Genomic DNA, 20,090 nt, shown 5'->3' with positions numbered 1-20,090 from the left:
TGATCTAAGTCCAATCAAACAAATTGTGAGCAGAACTAAAAAGGTAAGCAAGGTTCTGTCAAGAGAAATGGCCCAAAATTTCAGCATTGGAGAAGTTTGTGGAAAAATACCTAAACGTTTGACACAAGTCACATAGTTTAAAAGACAATGCAACAAAACATTAAAGAAATTTAATTTAAAAAAGTGTTTTATGATTATGTGTCAAACTCAAATTAATGTAAGTTTCAATTTTTCAGTTTACACATCTGAGACTGTTTGAGACAGAAAATAATTGCTTTTCCAAGGAGAACTTGCCATTCACAATATGGCAGACACCTATATATTTACGTAAATATAAAAAAGATATATAAGCAATTTAACGTAGGTTGTAGTGCATATGGAAAAGAGCTTTGTAACGTTATTTCCTTGAAAAACATTGGTTTGCGAAGCGACCTTGCCACTCACAATAACGGTGGACACGTATAAGTGTTGTTTCTGCAGGGTAAGGAAGCTATTGAAGCATCAACCTTTCGTATATGTAAACCTTATAAAAATACAATAAGCATTTGTGTCTTAGGAAATTAGACTCCGCCAGTCGCGTACATTTTCTTCTCAGGGTGATCGAACCACGCAAACCCTATTGCTGCTCAGTTGACTGCTGACCAATAACAACTCTCTGCGTCACAGCTGGGTGGAGTTAAATTCTTCGGGACTTTTGTTGGCTGCAGCGCAGACAGGGGGCGAAGTTATTGGTCGTCTAGGTGGCGAACTGAAGAAGTTTCCTTCTTAAACTTGACGTAGTTCAAACAAAATCACTATGACTTCGACGAACATATTTCAAGGATTGGATACTGGTGAAAAACCAAGTTCCAGGTGACTATAATACCGTCTAACGGCTAGTTTAGCCGAAAGATGGAGGCTTATTTTGACTGTTGATAAACGTTGTCGGGTAACGTTTTTCGCTTTCTTGCAACGTCACTTGCTAATTTCTTATAACATGAGGCTGTAAATATATTTTTTTTACCAGGGTAATTTTACGTAATGTAATATGGCCATTTACCCAACTACATAAGTATAAGTGTTATTGTTTAAGTTAAACTCAAGAGTCAAGATAGCCTCCAAGCTAGCCTACCAGGCGTTGTCTGTCCCTGCGGAAGTGCGAAATGCTCTTCAGACTGCTCGTCTTTGTATTCACCAATAACAGCGGCGTGGTCACATTGCTCTTGTTACTCAAGAGTGTTTTTTTTTCCTTCTTCTTTCTTTTACTATCATTCGAAAACATCAGCTATGCGGTCAACCTCACTAAACAGTCGACTGCAAGGTAGCTGTGTCCTGTTTTAAAGAGATATATTCAAACGAAAATAAAATGTTTTCATGCATTCAGCTTTATCCCCGAGCACATATAATCAAATAACATGTAATTTGGCTGCCCTTACAGTATGTTTGGCTGCCACATTATACAGTTAGATTACATACTGTTTATGTCTATACTTATTTTCAAAAAATACATTATTTTGTGGCAGTTTAACCAAATCCATCCTGAAAATAACTACTCACTACTTTTTAGGCTCAACCAGTTTCGTCTTGAAAATACAGTTTGCTGTAGTCTTCCCCCCCCCCCCCCCCTCAGAGCTGTATAAGTATGTGAAAGCTTTTGTGTTTCAGATCCTATTCTCCATTTCCTAACAGACAAAAATTAATTTCTAAAGTAAATTGTTGGGGTTTTTCAGAACTTGAGTACACGTACTTTATTTTGACAACAAAAAAGGTTTAAAACAGCAGTTAGAGCATGACATGGAGCCTGTGCTTACTTAGCACCAGTTGTTCTTGTTTCCACTGCCAACACTGGCACAAGAAATGGAAAATCTGGAGGTATGGCCGAGCGGTAGAACCACTTTTCAGAGATTCAGCTTTGAGATTTTGTGTCCCATTTCTGATCTCAAATCTTTTTTTAAAGCTCCAACACATAAATATTATTTGTAGCTGGTCAGTTCATTTTAATAGCTGTAAAGGAGAGCCTTCAAAATATGTTTTTAGCTTATGGGCAAACTGAAATGTTAATTGCTTTGGTAATTAAGTATTTATAGTATTGTTAAAAAAAAAAACATTGATTTTTTTTATTTATTTTATTTTATTTTTATTTATTTATTTTTTTTACCATCTCACTGGTCATCTACTAATACAGTAATACACTCCAGATTATGGGGCATTGATGTTTATATAAATAAAATTCAACTAAAAACACTTACAGGACATGCAATTTACACTTATCCTTCTTCAATTCTAGTTAAAAATATTTTTAGCAGTTCTAATCTTGTATTTGACAAGAAAAAAAGCCTTGAATTTGTAGTTTGTTTAAATAATTCATTATTAATTTATTGTAACTGTACAGGAGCCTTTCTTGTCAAGATGGATCATTAAATATTCATATTGGGAACAGAAGCGATGTCGTCCTGTGTGTGAGAGAGCTCTAGCTGTTCAGCTGTTAATCATGATTAAATTATTGTTAAGAAAGGGAAGAAAAGACACGGAATTGACATTTAAACTGTTTTTAGCATCGGCATAGTTGTTGCAGTTGGATGGTCGGCATTGCTAACTGTAAATGGGATTCCTTATGTGTATTTCCTGTTGATTTACTAGACACTAGAGGTCAGAACATTTCCTCAGTATGTTTAGTGATAGATAAAATTAGACTCTTCCAACGAATAACAAAGATGGAAACAGAGCAACTTTCCTGTTCTTTATTCTCCTTCCTCTGATTATATCTGCTGGTAATTTCTGCAGTATATTTGCATGTAAAGATTGAAATGATCCTTTTGCGTAGCACTCTATGTAACTATTCCACTAAGCACTAGAAATGGAAAACGTTTTTAAATTTCTAAACGCTGAAGTCTTCAATTCTAACCTTAGAGTCCTCTGAATACCTAAGCAGTCTGTTAGTTTAGAGATATAAACTTTTAACAAAAGAATAAAAAGGTTATCTGTCCTCTTTTCTTAGTAAAGGAATATTTGTATGTCTGAATGAGATAAGAGTCTGTAATGTAAGAGTTATTGTTTCCATTTTTTCCATGCAGGGTGCTGCAGCCTCCTGGTGGCGGCTCCAGTAACCTTTTTGGTGGCTACGAAGAGGATAGCGCTCCATCAAGACGGTCTAATAAGATGGCCTCTAAAATTTTTGCCTCACCAGAGGAGCCCCAAAGCGTATCAAGACGCTCCAATCCTCCAGGTCAGCTTTGTCCAAGTCTAAAGTGTGAAAGTTGTGAGTCCGATGTGATGATGTTAGTATAAATATAGCTGCTATGTGTCTGCTCATAACTCTCCTCTGGGTTCTGTCAAGTGTCTGATAAAAACCAAATCAAATCTGAGCTCAGTCTAACTGTCGAAAGCTTGTCTACGTTTTGTTTTTCTGTCATTATATTGTGCTCACAACGCGACATGAATTTGTTTCTACACCCAGATTACAGTTTAACGTTGTTGTAATCTGAAGAGAAACGAATGGAAACATCCTTTAATGTCTGTCAGTGGATAATTTCAGATTTTTCAGCAGCTTGATGGCAGACACAATGAAGCATGTAGATCCACATTAGGTAAAATATAAAAACAAAAAGAAGCGACTTTACAGTAAAGGTAAATTGACAAGATGGGGGGGGGAAAGAAAATATCCAACTCGGATTCACTTCAATGTGCAGTTGTATAAAACCATTTTCTGTCGAACACTTTTGGTATCTTAACTGTAGAGCTCAGCGTCATCCAGACTTTATTACTGCTGCAAAGTGTGACCACAGCTTGCTGTTACTTTGTGCAGGTGGGAAGAGCAGCGGGATATTCGGGGAACCTGAAGCACCATTTCAGCCACAGAGACCGGTACCTCCAGGTGGAGCCTCCAGCAACATATTTGGGTCTGCACCTGTTGTAAGCTCCAGCCGAAGCCACCCAAACAAGCCAAAGGTAGACCAGAACCCCACTTTTTGGTCTCTTTGATTAAAAACCTCAGTTTTTGTTAAAAACCTAGCACCTTTTTGTGCTTCGATTCCTCCTATTTGGCTATCATTAACTATTGATAACTTTTACTCTGATGAGATTCCGATTCTTCCCGAGGCTGCAGGAGAGTTCTTCATTTAACTCTCCTGCAGCCCCAGAATTGATCATATTGTTTCAGTTTTTTTAAAGGCTACTGAAGTGCAATCCTTAAAATTGATCTGAGAATGAGACTAAGCACCAAATGAAATGTAATTTACTATCCACGTTATTACAAAATAGTTTGTGGGTTTATGAGAGCCAATAAATAATAATAATAAAAAAGAAGTTGTGTGGAGATCTATAATAAATGTTGAACCTCTCATCTTTTGATCCAAATGAAAACGTTTCAGTACTTGAAACACATGGCTGATTAAGGATGATAATTTAAAATGAATTTGGAAAAAATCAGTTTCACATATGACGCTACAGAACTAATGCAACTGTCTTAGGTTTGTGTCGTAGTGTTGCCTGAGCTCCTGAACCATTGATAATTTGTGGCCAGTCACAGGATTTGGTGTAAAACTTTTCTCATTTTGCTTGGGGATCCCAGGAGAGAAACTCAGATTGAACTCGTTGCACTATCTCTTCCCTTCTTCACCTCTTTGCTCCTAAGTAAATCAGAGGATTTACTTATTTTAAAAAAATTCAGCTCTTAGTTTCATTTAAAGTTTTCACACTGCATGGAGTGGAAGTGATTGGCGCCAATAAACAGAAATTCTCTTATATTCACTTATCCAATTGCTACTTAGGCTACAGTGTCACCGGGATCAGATTAATGAAAAATAAAATGTATTTTAACAAAAAGAAAGGCATAAATAACAAAAACAATCAGTTGCCCCCTCAAACATTGTTACATTTGCAGAAAATGTCATTTATGTCTGAAGTCTCTGGTCATAATTAATTTGCTTCTGGACACTACAAACTGTATTTTATTATTGCTTTGTCGCGCAACACAACAGAATTGCGTTGCATGACACCTGGTTTCACAGAGAATTTTTTTTTTTCTATCAAAATGAAACTGAATTAATCTTTTTCCCTTATGTTATAAAATAAATGTATCTCATTTTATTGCAGGACAATCTAAGTGTGGGACCTGAGCTTGAATCACCAGGTGAGTTAATGTTGTCGGTTTTCAAAACTATATATATATATATATATATATATATATATATATATATATATTTATATATTCTTTAAATGCTGGCAATATTTTTGCTAAAAGACATGGATATGGAAATAAATTGGCTACAAGTCTGTGCTTGGACCTTGCATAAATGGGTCATTTGTTCACACAGTACTCATAATTCAGTGAATGCTTTTTGGTAATATTAGCCCAAATCTTTATATTTTTGTTACCCTATGTATACCATTATTGGCTCTGTTGCGTTTATTAAGAATAAATATGGTATAGCATTTGGTCACATGGAAAAGACTCTTTCTTCTTTTCAGGAATCTAAATCTAGCAAAACTATTTCTACCACTAATCTGCTACTTATTGTAGAAACTCCCCCTCTGTTTCTGGGGCAGACTTTAAATACAGTAGTGATGAAGTATTAGAAACAAAGATTTTTTTCCGCCCTAGTAAGTAAAGGAAATGTCTCCCATAAGAACAGCAGGAGATGTTTGTGATCGCACCGTAGTTTCCTCTGTGTTGGACATGAAGAAGTTTTCATTTACTGTGACCATCATTTGAGAAACTTTTTTTGTTGTTGTTTTTCCTCCTTTAAGCACCTGAAGCCAAAGTGAGCCAGCCGGCAGTGAAAAAGGAAGTTGTTAGCCCTGCTCCTGCTCCTGCTCCAGCTCCTGCTCCTGCTCCTGCTCCAGCTCCAGCTCCAGCTAAGGAAGAGCCTCCAGCCGTCTTGGCCAATCCGGATCCAAAACCTGCCGCAGCGGCTCCTGACGAGACAATGCTGAAGAACCACGAGCCTCACCTGGGGCCCAAGCCTCGCTCTCACAACAGGGTCCTCAATCCCCCCGGAGGAAAGTCCAGCGTGGTTTTCTACTGATGATCTCGCACGCATTGCTTCTCCCAGTTTGTTCATCGTCTGCTTCCCTGTTGATTTTCTCTCATTCCTGTTCTGCACCTCCAGCGGTTAATTCATCTGTACAGCACATAAGCTGCCTGTAGATCTTTTGGTGCTGTTGTCCACATCAGATTTCTAGTTGTTTTTCAACTTTTTTTTTTTTTTTTTTGCACTTTTCTCTCTATGTCTCAGTCCTGTTTTTTTGAGTCTTCACCCCTACCCCTCCTCCCCGCTGAATCCTGCAATGATACAATCACACACAAGTCAATCAGCTAGCTAGGTATTTCCCAATCGATATGACTGTAACAGTGTTCAAATTCAGTTGTGCGGTTTTTCTTGTTTGTTTTTTGAGGATATGTAGATTGGATGAAAACAAATTTTAACCTCAATGGACCTGAATATATATTGTGGAGGTGATACTTATTAATAAACCTAATATGTAGCCTTTCAGTCAGGAGAGAGAAACGGATTGTTTTTGTTTTTTTCACACCAAAGTTTTGTGCAAAATGTTTCAAGAAATTTAGCATCCTTTCAATATTTTTGACCTGCCAGGTCTTTACGGTTTTTATCATTTAAATGTGTAATTAGACACCTTATTAGCTTAGTATTTGTCATCTTCATTTAATTTACTTTTGCCTAGCATGTAGACAAAAATGACATTAAAATACAATCTGTATGGGTGCCAAAAAAAAAAAACCAAAACAAAACACACAATCAAGCAAATACGAATCCTAAGATTGACTTTTAAATGTTTCCTCAAAGTAAATTCCATTTGGATTGTATGTGAATGTATTGTGTGGATATTTCTCTGCTCTGTCCTCGTTGCTTGCATTATCTGAGAACATGCCTTTCTTTTGCTTGGGGTCAGCCTCTGTTTATGTTTTAAATTAAAACGGCTGAAGACGTGTGAACTCTAAACAAGCTCGCAGCCCACCTGAGTGCAGGTGGGCTCCTCTGGTCGCCTTTTTCATCCACATCATTAAGCACAGACGAGTTATTCCGATGCCAGCCTGTCCCCTCTCTGTTTGATGTGCCTGGCAGCAATTGAGTGCAGCAGAAGAAAGGAGTCCTGTGTATTGAAATAAAACTTTTGTTTTGCATTTGAGCTTTGTTTTGTTTGCACTCCAAGAACAGGGAAGCATCTCTGATGACCTTGATTTCACTGAAGAGTGATTAAAATCACCTACATATCAATTACGCTTGGGTTTGACATAAACATGATGAATTCTTATGTTAACTTTTGATCACAGCTAAAGAAAGCAACTAGTTAGGGTGCATTATATAGACTTGGACAATGAGGTGAAGATGCTGAAGCCAAAGCTGGTGTAAACCTTAACAGCCCACCATGCTGTCACAAGTGTGACGCAGAGAAAAGCGACCATACATTGCATCAGAGTACTTCTATAGCCAAGAAACGCATGTTGTGCTTGTTTATACCAAGAGAAACCCAGACATGTATAGACTAAACATGAGATCTCCATACAGGTAGAAAAAGTTTATTTAAAAAGGGCGGGGGGAAATCTGACATCACTTGTGAGGGACGTCTGTTCTACCAACTTTTAGAAGGTACCATCAAGACATGTTTTTCTCAGCAAAACAAAAGAACTTGTGGCTAGCGAAAGTATTTATATCCCTTTTCAAAATTCAACAACCACAAACCTCAACGTTTTGTTTTGGGTTTTATTTTGACAGGCCAACACAAAGTAATAATTGCAAGCGAAATTGGATCGACTTGCGTCTTCCTATGGCCGTGAAGTGATCGCTGATTTCCTCCTCTGGGCTTCAGTCTGTCGGCTTCTAAAATGAAGCTGAAGAGGAACAACGCTGCTGACTCACTGTCAGTCACAAGACTTTAACAGCGACACATTACACGAGATATTCCTGTTTTCTGTGTTTAAATAACTATACCCCGACAAGCACGTAATGGGATTGTCTACATAGCAAATCTTTAAAAAGGAAGATTTATCTATCAATTTTATAAAATGGGTAAGTAATGTTAAAATGGTGGTTAAATATAAATACTGCCTGTTAACTATATAAAGTGATTTATTGAACATTTTGAAGAGTGTGTGGTCGTTATGACCAAGATTCTGGCATCAGTCATTGATGCGGATACAAGTCAAGTAAAACTTCGTCAAAAATATCTGAGCTTCCGGTTTAATACTTTCAACATAAAACTAACGGGGATAAGCAGAGGTTAAAAAAAAGAAAAAAACTTTTCCTGCTATTATTTCTGTAGAATCCCTGTGTACATAATAATAATAATAAGAATAATAAAAATAGATTTGTAAATCTGATTCAAAAGTTTTAATACTTCAACAGCCTTTTTCTATGTTGAAGGTGTTTTTAGATAAATATTTTTCTAATTATGTTTATTTTTTTTATTAAATGGGAAACTATACAATTACAATACTTATTACTCAGTTCATAGCAACGAATGCTAATAAATGAATAATTTCCTGTTATTTTTCTGAAATGAATTGCGTTGCTTTGTTGTTGTTTTTTCTTCAGGAAATAAGATTAGCACTGTACATTATTTTATTTCAAATATAGCATTACTTTAATGTGCTTTTACTTAAGTAGATGTAAGAAATAATAACACACACACACACACACACACACACACACACACACACACAAATAAAACATCCCAAGTAAATGTAAGAAGGGATTTATAAAAAGGCTGTTGAAGTAGGCTACTATAACTGTTCATACCATCTCATTTAATTTGTTAAAATGATTTAATCTGACAGAGGAAAACTCTAAAATTATGTGCATGCAAATACATTAGTAAAAAGTGTTTTCTTAACTATATATTCAGGTCATATGCTTCGCAATAAATCATATTGGTACTGAAAAAATGTTTTTATGTTCAAGAAAATTAGTCAATTTAATGTAACTGTTAACTTGTTTTAGTCGGCATGAACATTGAAAAGAAAAAAATACAGAACTGTATTAATATGGCAAAGAAATCATGTCAATCATCAAACTGGGGGAATTTAATGTAAAATAATAATTAAATCTAACCATATTTTTGTTTCAAAAAGAAGTAGCAGGTGATAAATGCTTATATTTTCTGTCCCAATTGAACTATGCGCACAATTTTTAAATACTCAGTGAACTCATCATTCAAATTGTGATTTGTAAAGCTGAAGTTGTCGAAACAAGAAAGCTAAAAATGTTCCATTCAAATTGAGCAACACGCATTCACTTCAAAAATGATGTTTTTGTGGGTGTTGATCTCCTGGGAAAACACAGGTTTGGGATTGCATTATAGGAAAATGTCAAAAAGTATAAATAGTTTTGAAGAAATAAATATGCCCCACTACTAAATGCAATAATTAATGAGCAAATAAGAACATGCCTGGAATATAATTAAGAACTTAAACGGAATAATGTCTTCAGAAGAAAGGTTTCCAAATCGACCAGCAGAGGTCCACACTGACACGTGGTAGCAGCTTTTATTTTGAAATCGTACAGCTGTTTTCTTGTCGGTGTGCACGACTTGACTGATTGCAGACGGCGTGACGTGGGGCTGACTCGGTCAGCTGGCTCCTCCATCTGAACGGCAGGGAGAGCCTCTCCCAAAGGGAGACATCACCATCAACGCCCGACGCAGCTTCACCGGCGGCCCGCCGGAAGAGGAGAAAAACATGGGCGGAACGCGGCTGTAGTGGCGGATCGGGCCCCAGCGGCAGTCGGGAGACGCGGATTATTTATTCACCTATTTATTTATTTATTTATTTCCCCCGCCAGTGTAATGGCAGGGGTCCATGGCTGCGGCTGCTGAGAAGCAGGTGCAACATCATCGTCGGAGGCTTTTCGTTCCTCGGCATGGGCTGGGAAAGGGCCGAACCCCAGGCTGGATCACTCCGTGGGAAGGGGCCAAAGGCTGGGCCGCGGCTGGGGCCCACAGCCTGCTAAGACTACAACTGATAAACGCTCTGTGAATATCAGCGTATTTTATCCAATATGGCCCTTTTACAGCTCAAGGTTATCCGCACACAGCAGCACGCGTAACCGGCGCATCTGCAGAACATGGAATAAGCGCTTCCCGCAGCCTGTTGGAGGAGAGACTCTAATAAAATACCCTCTATTTCCCACCCTAAGTGCTGACTGGGTCAAAACACTGTGACAGTCCAGCCTTACAGGCCTGAACATTTTTTTTGTGTGGCTTATATAGTCTTGTTTGGATAAACAGAGTGCAGCTGCCAAGATGATGGAGATAGACGAGGTGGTGTACCAGGACGACTACGGCTCCGGCACCGTGATGTCGGAGCGGGTGTCGGGCCTGGCCAACAGCATCTACCGGGAGTTCGAGCGGCTCATCCACAGCTACGACGAGGAGGTGGTGAAGGAGCTGATGCCGCTGGTGGTCAACGTCCTGGAGAACCTGGACGCGGTGCTCACCGAGAACCAGGAGCACGAAGTGGAGCTGGAGCTGCTGAAGGAGGACAACGAGCAGCTCATCACCCAGTACGAGCGGGAGAAAGCGCTGCGTAAGCAGGCGGAGGAGGCGAGTAACACACACTCCTTCATCCTCATCCTCACCTCATCAGTCACGGCCCTTCTGGGAAGGATTGATCATTTTAAGACAGTTGGCGTCAGTCTATTATTTATCAATATACTTTATGTATGTAGCGATTTTTACAGTCTTACACATGTAATGACAAGAAGCAGCCTGTACAGTATGGGCAGAACGTAGTTATTACTGTACAGTGACAGAGCCGGTCCATGGCATAAGCGAACCTGGTTGCTTCTGCTTGGGGCCCCCCAGGGCATGGGACCTCCACCAGCACTTCACAAACAAATAACAACAAAAAACATATTCTCAGTCAAGAATTTACTTTTTTCCCCCTTTTTTACATATTTGTGAAACATTTTTGTCTAAAACAATTTCAAATTCTTCTTAATTTAAAGCCCATTATTTACGGTCAAAAGAACATTTAAGGGGTTGTTTTTGTATAAATGGATGAAACCCTCCTCCTACCACCACACACAATCAAACAACTAACAAAAACAGCTTTTATGCTGTAGCTTTCAGGAACATTAAAAACTAGATGTTAATTTTATAGACACAACTGTCAACATTCAGAATCAGTGTAAAAATAAATCAGTTCTTGTCTGACCTGTTGATTTTTCTTTTTTTTTTTATTAAATGTTTCTCAATCTGCTGCTGGTTACAATGCTAAGGTATCATTGAATAAACTATTTTATACCTTTTATCACGTAAAATAAAGATTGTACCCATTTTCAGCAAAATGAATAAATGAATGGACGAATAAATCCAGTTGAGGTTTCAATCTAAATATTGTCATCTTAATAAAATAATGACTTTTTTGTACCTTAAATACAACAAGGTTATTTTATTTTAAATTTTTTTGGCCAAGATCATTTTAGTAAAAAAAAAAAAAAAGAAGAAAAAATACTTTGGCCATTATTTCAAGTAGTTGCAAGATTTTTGTAGTAGAGATTGTAGAAAGCAGATCAGATTTCAAAAACGCAGAAACAGCATCAAGTGATCATCGATCGCCACAGGCAATAAAAAAAACCTCTTCATGAAAAAGTTTTTTAATACTTTGGTTTGCTTGATGCCACCCAATAGACCATGCCACCCTGGGCAGAAACCCAAACCCCCTCATACTGCTGCTGACTGTAATTTTACAGGGATAGAAAGGCTGACAAGAAGGCTGCTATTATTCTCTGGGCTTTCCGCCATCAGAAAAGCAATATATTAGTGATACAGTAAAATGCTTCACTTACAGAGTGCTGTCGCCAGGCCTCTGAAGAATATGCAAATATAAAATAACAGCTCTCAATATGCAAACGCAAAAGTAAAGAAACGATCGGCCTGTGGATTCTTGCAACAGTAACTGGAGTGCAGCGCCACTCAAACAAAGCAGAGAAAAGCAGAAAGAGTACAGTAGCTATTAATTTAATAGCTCAACACGTGAGCTATTAAATTAAAGCACATACTCCACCTCTAGGTATTCTTTAAATACCCAACCATGAGATCATAACGTGCCTTAACTGTAATTCAGCGTTTCACTGGCATCCATGCAAGCATCAACTTTACTTTTAATGCGTTTCACTGGCTCTTCTAGGAGGGTTCATTTAACAAGTTTAGAGTGTTTTCAGTACAAAGATTTTGAATAAAACCACTTCCAGCTGCATAATACAACGTATTTTATTTGCAAATTACTAAGAAGTGTCAGATCTCTTCACTTCATTGTAAAAATGCAACTTCAAGCAGAAAAAAGGTGGAATTTTAAAAAGGTCCCAACCATTCAGAGAAGGTTTTTTTTGGTTTGCTAACAGTGATGTAAATATGGTAACTCACAAAGAAATCTGAGGAAACATAATAAAAACCCAGGATATACACAGCTGAGTTGGAGTTCATCTTTCACTTTTACACATCAGTTACAAAGACATATATATCATTTGATATCATTTAACAAAGACAACCGGAGGCGTAGGCAAGCTAGGCTCCAGAGCTCCCAGTAATATAAAAGCTTAGAAGTCACACTACCCATATTTTCTCTTCAAGATGCTGTTTGTTTACACGTAAAAATGTACACCAAAGAATGTAAGGAAAGTAGGCAATAAAGTTATTTACTAGTGTATTGGAAATGTTCATAAGTAACCAGCAAATTAAAGCTAGCAATTTTTATATATCTTTTGTCTTTAATTTATTTATTTTTCTGTAAACACTTGGAGCAGTGGATCGGCTTAGGTAAGATAACAGATAAAAGGTTAAATTAAGCTCTGCTTCAGCCTGTGCATCTCCTCAGGCTCTTTGAGTTTGTGTTTCATTACTGAACTTTGTTTTTCTCCCCCTGTTTTCTTACTGCAAATGACCCAACGGAAATGATTAAATAAATGAAATGGTAAACGTTGCTGTTTACTTTTTTTAGTTTGCAACTTCTCCTCATACCTTTGACCCTTTCCTTAGAGAAACTAAAGGGTCAAGCTGGTGGTCAAGTGAGGGTACCCCACATTCAATACTCGTGCGACCTTGAAACGGTTCTGCCTGCTCACAAAGTCGGTGAGATAAAAAAAACAAAACATAGTACCATAAGTTAGTCACTGGCAAAGGGTTCAGTGGGTCAGTGGAATCCAAAGTCGGTCTTCGAGGGTCGCTGTTGAATCCCTTCTTACTTTAACTTAACTGTCACCAGCAGGGCTCTGCCCATCTGGATGAGCAGCTGAAGCTAGACACATTTAAAACATGTAGAGCTGGATGTGGACATCTCAGTAAAACGCTGGCGCTCTTTTAAAAGACACTGTAAGAGCGATTCTGGTCAGCACGTTATTAACCAGTGGAATAGAGCGACTATCACAAAGCAACATCAAATGGTTTTTATTGAGGAAGTTAAAGTCAGCAACAAATGTTGGAAAGCTTTGAGTAAGATAAGCCCACAATTTATGAGTGACCAAATAAAGCATTTTTTTTCTTCTTCTTCGTGGTTTTGATCGAAGAACACAATGCAATGGATAAACCGGTCGTTTTGTCTGGCGCTCGGTGGGGGATGGGACGACGTCCGCACGGTTGCAGTCAAGGAAATCAATAGCGCACAGAGCGCTGGCACTGTAACCCGATTTGAGCAGACAACGGGATAAAAGCAAAGAGAAAGAAACAGGCTGGAGCTTACGGAGCCACAGTTGGACTCGGGTCAAGAGACAAAAAGCTAATAAGAGAAAAAACATGGGGGGGAATCTCAAAACACATTAAAACTCTCTCTTGAGTAAATGTTGGGAGGCCGGAGCAAAAAGCAGCTCAGATTACGAGGTTGTGGGGCCTCAGATGATGGAAAACAAAGACAGAACCTCCACTTGTCCGTAAATCAAGACTTCCATTATCTGTTTTGAAAAGAAGCTGCCATTTCTTTTCTCTAATGGACTGGTCAGCTTTCACCACTGAGCATCACATGCTGTATACTTTCTGTTTCAGTTTTGTTTTCTGATCTTATTCGAATTAAAAATCTTCCTCAGGTTGAATCCTAAACAAACAGGTATGACCCGACAACAAGTCTACAGGATTTCACAGCGATTATGCAGATTTCTCAGCATCCACCCTGCTGTTGTCACTTCACTCTCTTCATGGATTTCACACGTTATAAATAGCTGAAAATGTGACCAAACTGCATTTAAATGCACTTAGCTGTGGTTTGTCAGGGAAGTAAATTAGATTCACTCGATCATCACAGGGATACCTGATGAATTATTCATCCTGGACAGAATGTACACAGAACCAAAGAGTTTGACTAAATAACAGTTGATTTTATTTTTATCCTACTCAAGGTGATTATGTTTATTCCTTTGCCAGTCTAAGGTGATGGGATGATGTTTTTTGAAGTGGATGTCTCATAAAATTAAGACAGATATCCAAAAGGAGTACAGTTTTGGGCACAAACACAAAAATAAAAAAAATGTTTTCAGCTTTTATCTTATAAAAAAATAAATACTTTTAGGCCCAAGCTTTACAAATAAAAACCTGTTTTTAGGGAAAATAAGTATATTTTGTTTTAATTTTGTGATACATTTCCTTGCAAAGTTATCCATGACCTATTGAACCTTTTTTTTTGTTTTTTTACATGTAAAAGCACAAACAATAAGGTACAGACAGACTGATAGACAAACACAAACTAGCTTATAATTGTGAACCATACAGGAAGTGATGCATGGTTTAAAATTTTTTTTTTTTTTACTAATACAAAATGTGTTGTGCATTTATATTCTACCTCAGATGACACTTTATACTTGAAGCATAGCTTTGAATCTCATTGCAGTGTGCATGTAAGAAAAACAGATCTGTTGAAGTCACACTCTTCCACCTGAGCTGTAGATCTCTGCAGTTCCTCCAGAGTTACTATCTATCTGCTTGAATCTCGTGAATATCTCTCTGCCCGGGCAGCCAGTTTAGGTTTGCGGCTGTGCAAAGCTGTTTCTATTTATGGAGGATGTACTGAGCCTTTCTCTGTGAGATGTCACAGTTTGGGGTAATGTTTTCTAACCTGACTCCACTTTAAACTCCTTTAATTTATCTTTGTTCATCTGCCTTGGTCGTCATGACAGCGTTTGTTTACGGATTTTTTTCTGACAAACAGAACAGCTGGATTTGCAATAGCATTAAGTTACACATAGATGGACTTTATTTACCGATTAGAACTACTTAGAAGTGCTGGATGCTGCTCGGCACACTTTTCATGTTTTTGTTTATTAGAAAAAAAAAAAAAAGGAAATCCATGTTTTTAATGTGATAAAATGTGGGAATGTTTATTGGTTATAAATACTTTTTGCAAGGAAGTATTTACTTTAAGATAGATCAATAAAATCAATCATTTTATGTTAAATCTTTGTCAGAGCTATTTCATGTGAAGTCCTGTATCTCTGCTGCAAAAATAATTCTGGTCTCCCTGCAGTCAGAGGATTACAGCATTAAGCCTCTGCGTACTTACAGCATTGGGGGGGAAAAAGGCGGCATTGTAAACAGCTTTATGAAAAACAAAAACACAGACATGGAGGTGTGGAGGTGTGGAGCTGTGTGGCTCGCTCCGTACTGCTACATGCTGAAACAAACTGTGAAATGTCTCCAAGTGAGACAAATCAAAGGATGATAAAACCACAAAGGAATGCCTTAAAACTGACCTCAGTGTTAATCAGATCAGCTAACAGTCTGCTGTGTCTCGGTAGCAAATCTGATCACTATAATACTATAAAACCCTTCACTTTTTCTTGAGTTGTATATTTATTAATTTATGTACATATAAGGATGGTAGATATCTCTCATTCATGTAGACGGCTGAGCCTATTAATAGGGTAGACAAGCATTAACTTATTCCTTTATGGTAAATTATTGGTTTGCAAAATGGTGTTTCCCTTTTGGTAATGTCAATTTACCAAAAATAAAGCAAATCTAACATTGAGTTAATGTGTTTTGTTTCATTGTATTTCTTTACCTTTTTAGAAATTCATTGAATTTGAGGACAGTCTGGAGGCAGACAAAAAGGAGCTGCAGATGCAGGTGGAGGTTTTGGAGCTTCAGGGGAAGCAGCTGGAGCTGAAGACGAAGAACTACTCCGACCAGAGTGAGTGGACCTTCTGTAATTTAAGAAACAAACCAGAAGGGAGTTTTCAAGATGGAGCCTGGAAAAAGCCTCTCCTGCTAATCTAATGCAACCCGATTGGATCATTTTTGGCCTTAGGTTTTTGTCGAGCACTATAGTAATGAAGAACCAGCCATTTTCATTTCATCAAAACTAGAAATTCACCATTTCTTTTTTCTCGCAGTCACTCGTCTTGAGGAGCGCGAAGCAGAGATGAAGAAGGAGTACAACGCTCTTCACCAGCGCCACACCGAGGTAGTCCACCACATTTATCTTCTCAAAAACAGAAAAACATTCGTTCTTTCACTCGGCGTTTCAAGAGCAAATTTTTTTCAGACCAGGAAGTTTTATGTCCCCCAGTCACACAAAATTTGTTCAACAAATATTCAGTAAATGTCACACTCACTTGCAACCTTAGCAATTAATATAAAACAAATGCAACTTCTTTTATTTTTTATTTTTTTACTTTAATTTTTAGGTTGATCAGAGTGTCTATCACAGTTTTAAATACCAATTTATAACTCTCTGTTTTCTGGTTTTTAGATACAGCCTCCTTTCTTTTAGCCTGTGCTCAAAGCTTGACAGTGACCTATTTCCATCTTGCCACCATTTGGTCCCCAAAACTCACGCAAACGTTGAATTTGCTTAAAATCTACTAGCTTGATAAAATGAGACAAGAATTGAGCTTTTCCATAACAAACACTTTATGTTTATGAATGTGGGTAAAAAAAAAGAAGCAAGGTCTGCACATTGTACAGTGTAGGAGCTGTCATGCTGTGGGCCAGTCTCTGTTCCAAAAGCCTTGAAAACCTTTTTTAGTGAGCATGTTTAAAAGATCATCAGCTAAATTGCAACACAAATATCCAGGTCACATCTCTTTTAACATCGGATCTAAAGTTTAGGTTTCGTTACCTTTCTGACAGTAAAGTGTGTCGCTCCCCAGATGATCCAGACGTACGTGGAGCACATAGAGCGGTCCAAACTGCAGCAAGCAGGGAGTAACAGCCAATCAGAAGGCCCCGGCTGTGGACGAACGTGAGTGGACGTCGTCTCGCGCTTCGGCTTGTCTCTCTGCCGTTCACTGATGTGTTGATTCGACACGTAAATCTCACATGTTGTCTTGTTGGAAGTGTTTTATGTTGTGTTCTGGACATATCAGGGTTTTTTTTGTTGTTGTTGTCGTTTTTGTCTGTGTGTCGTCATCGTGTGTTGTGGAGAACAACTCGTCTGTCGCACTGACGCAGACCAGAGGCAGTGAGCCAAAAATGGATAGCAGCGTTTTGGGAAATCATTGGAAGATGGAAATGTTCGGTGCTCATTTATCAGCTTGCAGCGCTGAGCTCAACACCGCCTCAGGGCGTGAGGGGAAAACCAGGAGCAGGACACCTGGAGCAGCTTCAGTTAAAATGCTGCATGTTAGTCTTTTCCTGTGTGATGATCTTCTTAAAGAAAATGCTGCGGCTCAACATTTCTCAGCAGCAGTGTCTGATCATGTCATAAATCCTGATGCTGAAAATCTTCTAAAACACTTGAAGGAGGCCGGCGTTGCACCGTGAACCCCACTGAGGTTTGCAGGCAGCCTTATTTAGGAACTAGAGAAAAAGCTGCTGCAGGGAAACCCCCACGAGTAAACTGCTTCTAAAGAGAGAAAACTTCAACGGAACCGTGATCTAAGGATTTACTTGTGTGTTTCTGTGCGTCATCATGGCACCGTCTCCTGTCTTTCACTAATCTGTCTGTCTTGTCTGTCCTGCTGGCTTTTGTTCTCTGTGCTGCTGTTTGCACAGTCAACGCCACACATGGAGGAAAAGGTAAATCCAACCTGGTGCCATAGCTGCCCTCTCCCCCGCTTCCCTTCGGCTGCATCCTGTGAACTGACCTGCTTGGGAGTCAAAACCGAGATTCTTTTTGCCTTTTTCTGCTGAAATTAAATGGTGTCATGTGGAAGTTTGAGCACCTGAAGTCAAAATGTCTATCTCTGTAAAATGAAAATGATTCAGTCAGATTACGTCTCGATTAAAAAGTTTTATAATTTTGGTATTTTTATTGACTGATGATCATATGATGGAGGCTTTTCAAAAGGCCATTCTTTAGGTCACGACATAAACCTTCATCTTATCTCTCTCCTTTTTGTTTTTTTTTTTTGTTTTTTAGAAATTGTGATTTCTTTTTACATTTTTTTGACCCTGCTTTAGATTTATATCCTTTATGTTGATTGACAACCAGTCATGGGGCTTTTTAGCTGTTTATTGCAAACTACAGCCAAAATCATGATTTTTTTTCCTCTTTATTATTCCTCTTTAGTAGTTAAATTAGTGTTCCTTTTTGTAAAATACTTTTTAATTATCCGCCTTTCATTACTATTCTCAGAACGTGAGCATGAGAATGGTAACAAACTAGTTTTGTTAGTAACACTGACACAATATTGACATGGAGTGCTCAGACCTTTGCATGCCGCTTGTAAAAAAAAAAAAAAAAAAAACTTTCCTTATGCATTTGCTGCGTTATTAATGCTTGTAAAAACAACTTAAAATCATGAATGTGCTGACTTTTTATTCTAAAACCAAATTTTAAAAATAGGGAATGCATTAAGCATCTTGTTCAGCGTCTTTTCCAGATTTCCTAATCTACCTTCTCCTCTTTATCCTTCATGTTTTTGTCCTATTTTGTCGTCTTGCCTGCCATCTGTGTCTGCTGTCGCTCGTGGTTTATCTTAAATGACACAATTTGAGTTTGATCAACAAAGTTGGCTGTTGAGTCTCAAGTCAATTCAGTAGGTTACATTTTTCCTTAACGTAATTAAGGTGGAGACCTTTTTAAGATGGATTATTGATTGAATTAGACTCAGGGGAGATACAGTGATTACACTGGACATATTTACGTTTAGTTTCTCAAAGATAAGCTTTGAAAAGAAAAACAAATTCCGTTCTCAAAATGTTGAATTGCTCCTTTAAATGAGCCAAATTTAAACAGAGATGAGTGTGAGAGGCTGTTTGTTGTTTGCATTAGCAGATCATTGAGTCTCTTCCATCTGAGTGCATGTAAATGACTCCCAGTCATGAATATGATCAACATCTAGTGCTTTGCGAAAGTATTAAAACTTTTTTTTAATATATATATATCTTGCCTCATTACAACCACAAACTTATGCAACTGAAACACAAAAGCTCCAAATAACTGTGAGGTAAAACACAACTGATGACAAATGTTAAAACAATAGAACTGAAAAGCTTGACAATCAGTTACACTTAGTTTTCTGAAGTGAGAATCTGAGTCAAATCTTAAAAATTTTTATGTAAGAGTGTATGTGTCAAACTTACAGCCTGTAAACTGGCCTGCTGTAGCAATGTTTCAGGATGTCACAGAAATACAACTTCAAGATAGCAGTCAGATCCAAACAGCCTTTATTTCTATAGAAATAAATCAGTGTGAAAAGATGTTCAATATTATTTTGTCTTAAGAAGTACAAATTGAGTCTAGAGAACGCCAGCTCTCTATTACATTAGCAGTTTGTTAACGGGATTTACCAATACATTTTGGCAACAATACATTGTTGTGGCCCAAAATGAAAATGAAAATGAGTTTGACATGTGGTAAATAGAAATGCAAGCCACACATTTCAGGTTGTACTTTATATTTATGCATTGTTTTGTGAAACCTTAACGACACACCTTGAAGTTTGTGGTTGTAACATGGCGAACTTTGAAGTAGGCAGAATGCTTTTGCTAGACGCCGTGGCAACCAGCACAGTCTCACATGACTCTCCACCCCTCCCTCTCTCTCTCTCTCTCTCTCTCTCTCTCTCTCTCTCTTCCCCTTCCACCCGCAGCAAAGCAGAGCGCCCGCCGTCGCTGAGCCTGTACCCTGGTGGCGAGGGGATGGTACGTGGGGGTCACGGGGGGGCTAGGATGATGCCCGGGAAAGACATCTGGCAGGTCAGCAATCTCGGCCATTCCACCTT

General features: G+C 38.2%; 2 protein-coding genes across 18 annotated transcripts in view; both read left to right on the top strand.

The window, feature by feature from the left end:
* Positions 1-670: 670 nt before the first annotated feature.
* On the top strand, positions 671-7,123 carry jpt2 (Jupiter microtubule associated homolog 2). The gene is made up of 5 exons (XM_044100956.1): positions 671-852; positions 3,054-3,205; positions 3,785-3,927; positions 5,074-5,110; positions 5,728-7,123. The coding sequence occupies exons 1-5, from the start codon at positions 797-799 to the stop codon at positions 6,003-6,005; spliced, it is 666 nt and encodes a 221-aa protein (XP_043956891.1). The 5' UTR covers positions 671-796; the 3' UTR covers positions 6,006-7,123.
* Positions 7,124-9,541: 2,418 nt separating this feature from the next.
* mapk8ip3 (mitogen-activated protein kinase 8 interacting protein 3) overlaps positions 9,542-20,090 on the top strand; it is a 31,338-nt gene continuing 20,789 nt past the window's right edge. For 9 of the 17 annotated variants that reach the window (XM_044100943.1, XM_044100944.1, XM_044100930.1 and 6 more), the window contains exons 1-6: positions 9,542-10,539; positions 15,991-16,111; positions 16,314-16,384; positions 17,073-17,164; positions 17,917-17,940; positions 19,959-20,064. In XM_044100943.1, the coding sequence (XP_043956878.1) occupies positions 10,240-10,539; positions 15,991-16,111; positions 16,314-16,384; positions 17,073-17,164; positions 17,917-17,940; positions 19,959-20,064 (714 nt within the window). In that variant the 5' untranslated portion in view covers positions 9,542-10,239. The remainder of the gene's footprint in view (positions 10,540-15,990; positions 16,112-16,313; positions 16,385-17,072; positions 17,165-17,916; positions 17,941-19,958; positions 20,065-20,090) is intronic. The other 8 variants (XM_044100942.1, XM_044100941.1, XM_044100929.1 and 5 more) reach the window with 5 other exon arrangements.

The sequence above is a fragment of the Gambusia affinis genome, linkage group LG19 (genome assembly GCF_019740435.1).
Source record: "Gambusia affinis linkage group LG19, SWU_Gaff_1.0, whole genome shotgun sequence".
Taxonomy (NCBI): Eukaryota; Metazoa; Chordata; class Actinopteri; order Cyprinodontiformes; family Poeciliidae; genus Gambusia; species Gambusia affinis.
Note: the sequence above shows the minus strand (reverse complement) of the source record. Positions and strands in the feature narration are given on the sequence as shown.

What these genes read in the sequence shown, in the direction of transcription:
- jpt2 (XM_044100956.1), top strand. Translation starts at nt 797, where the DNA reads ATGACTTCGACGAACATATTTCAAGGATTGGATACTGGTGAAAAACCA. An exon ending in AAGACGCTCCAATCCTCCAG is followed by an intron (nt 3,206 to 3,784) that starts GTCAGCTTTGTC and finishes TACTTTGTGCAG; the next exon opens with GTGGGAAGAGCAGCGGGATA. An exon ending in GCCACCCAAACAAGCCAAAG is followed by an intron (nt 3,928 to 5,073) that starts GTAGACCAGAAC and finishes ATTTTATTGCAG; the next exon opens with GACAATCTAAGTGTGGGACC.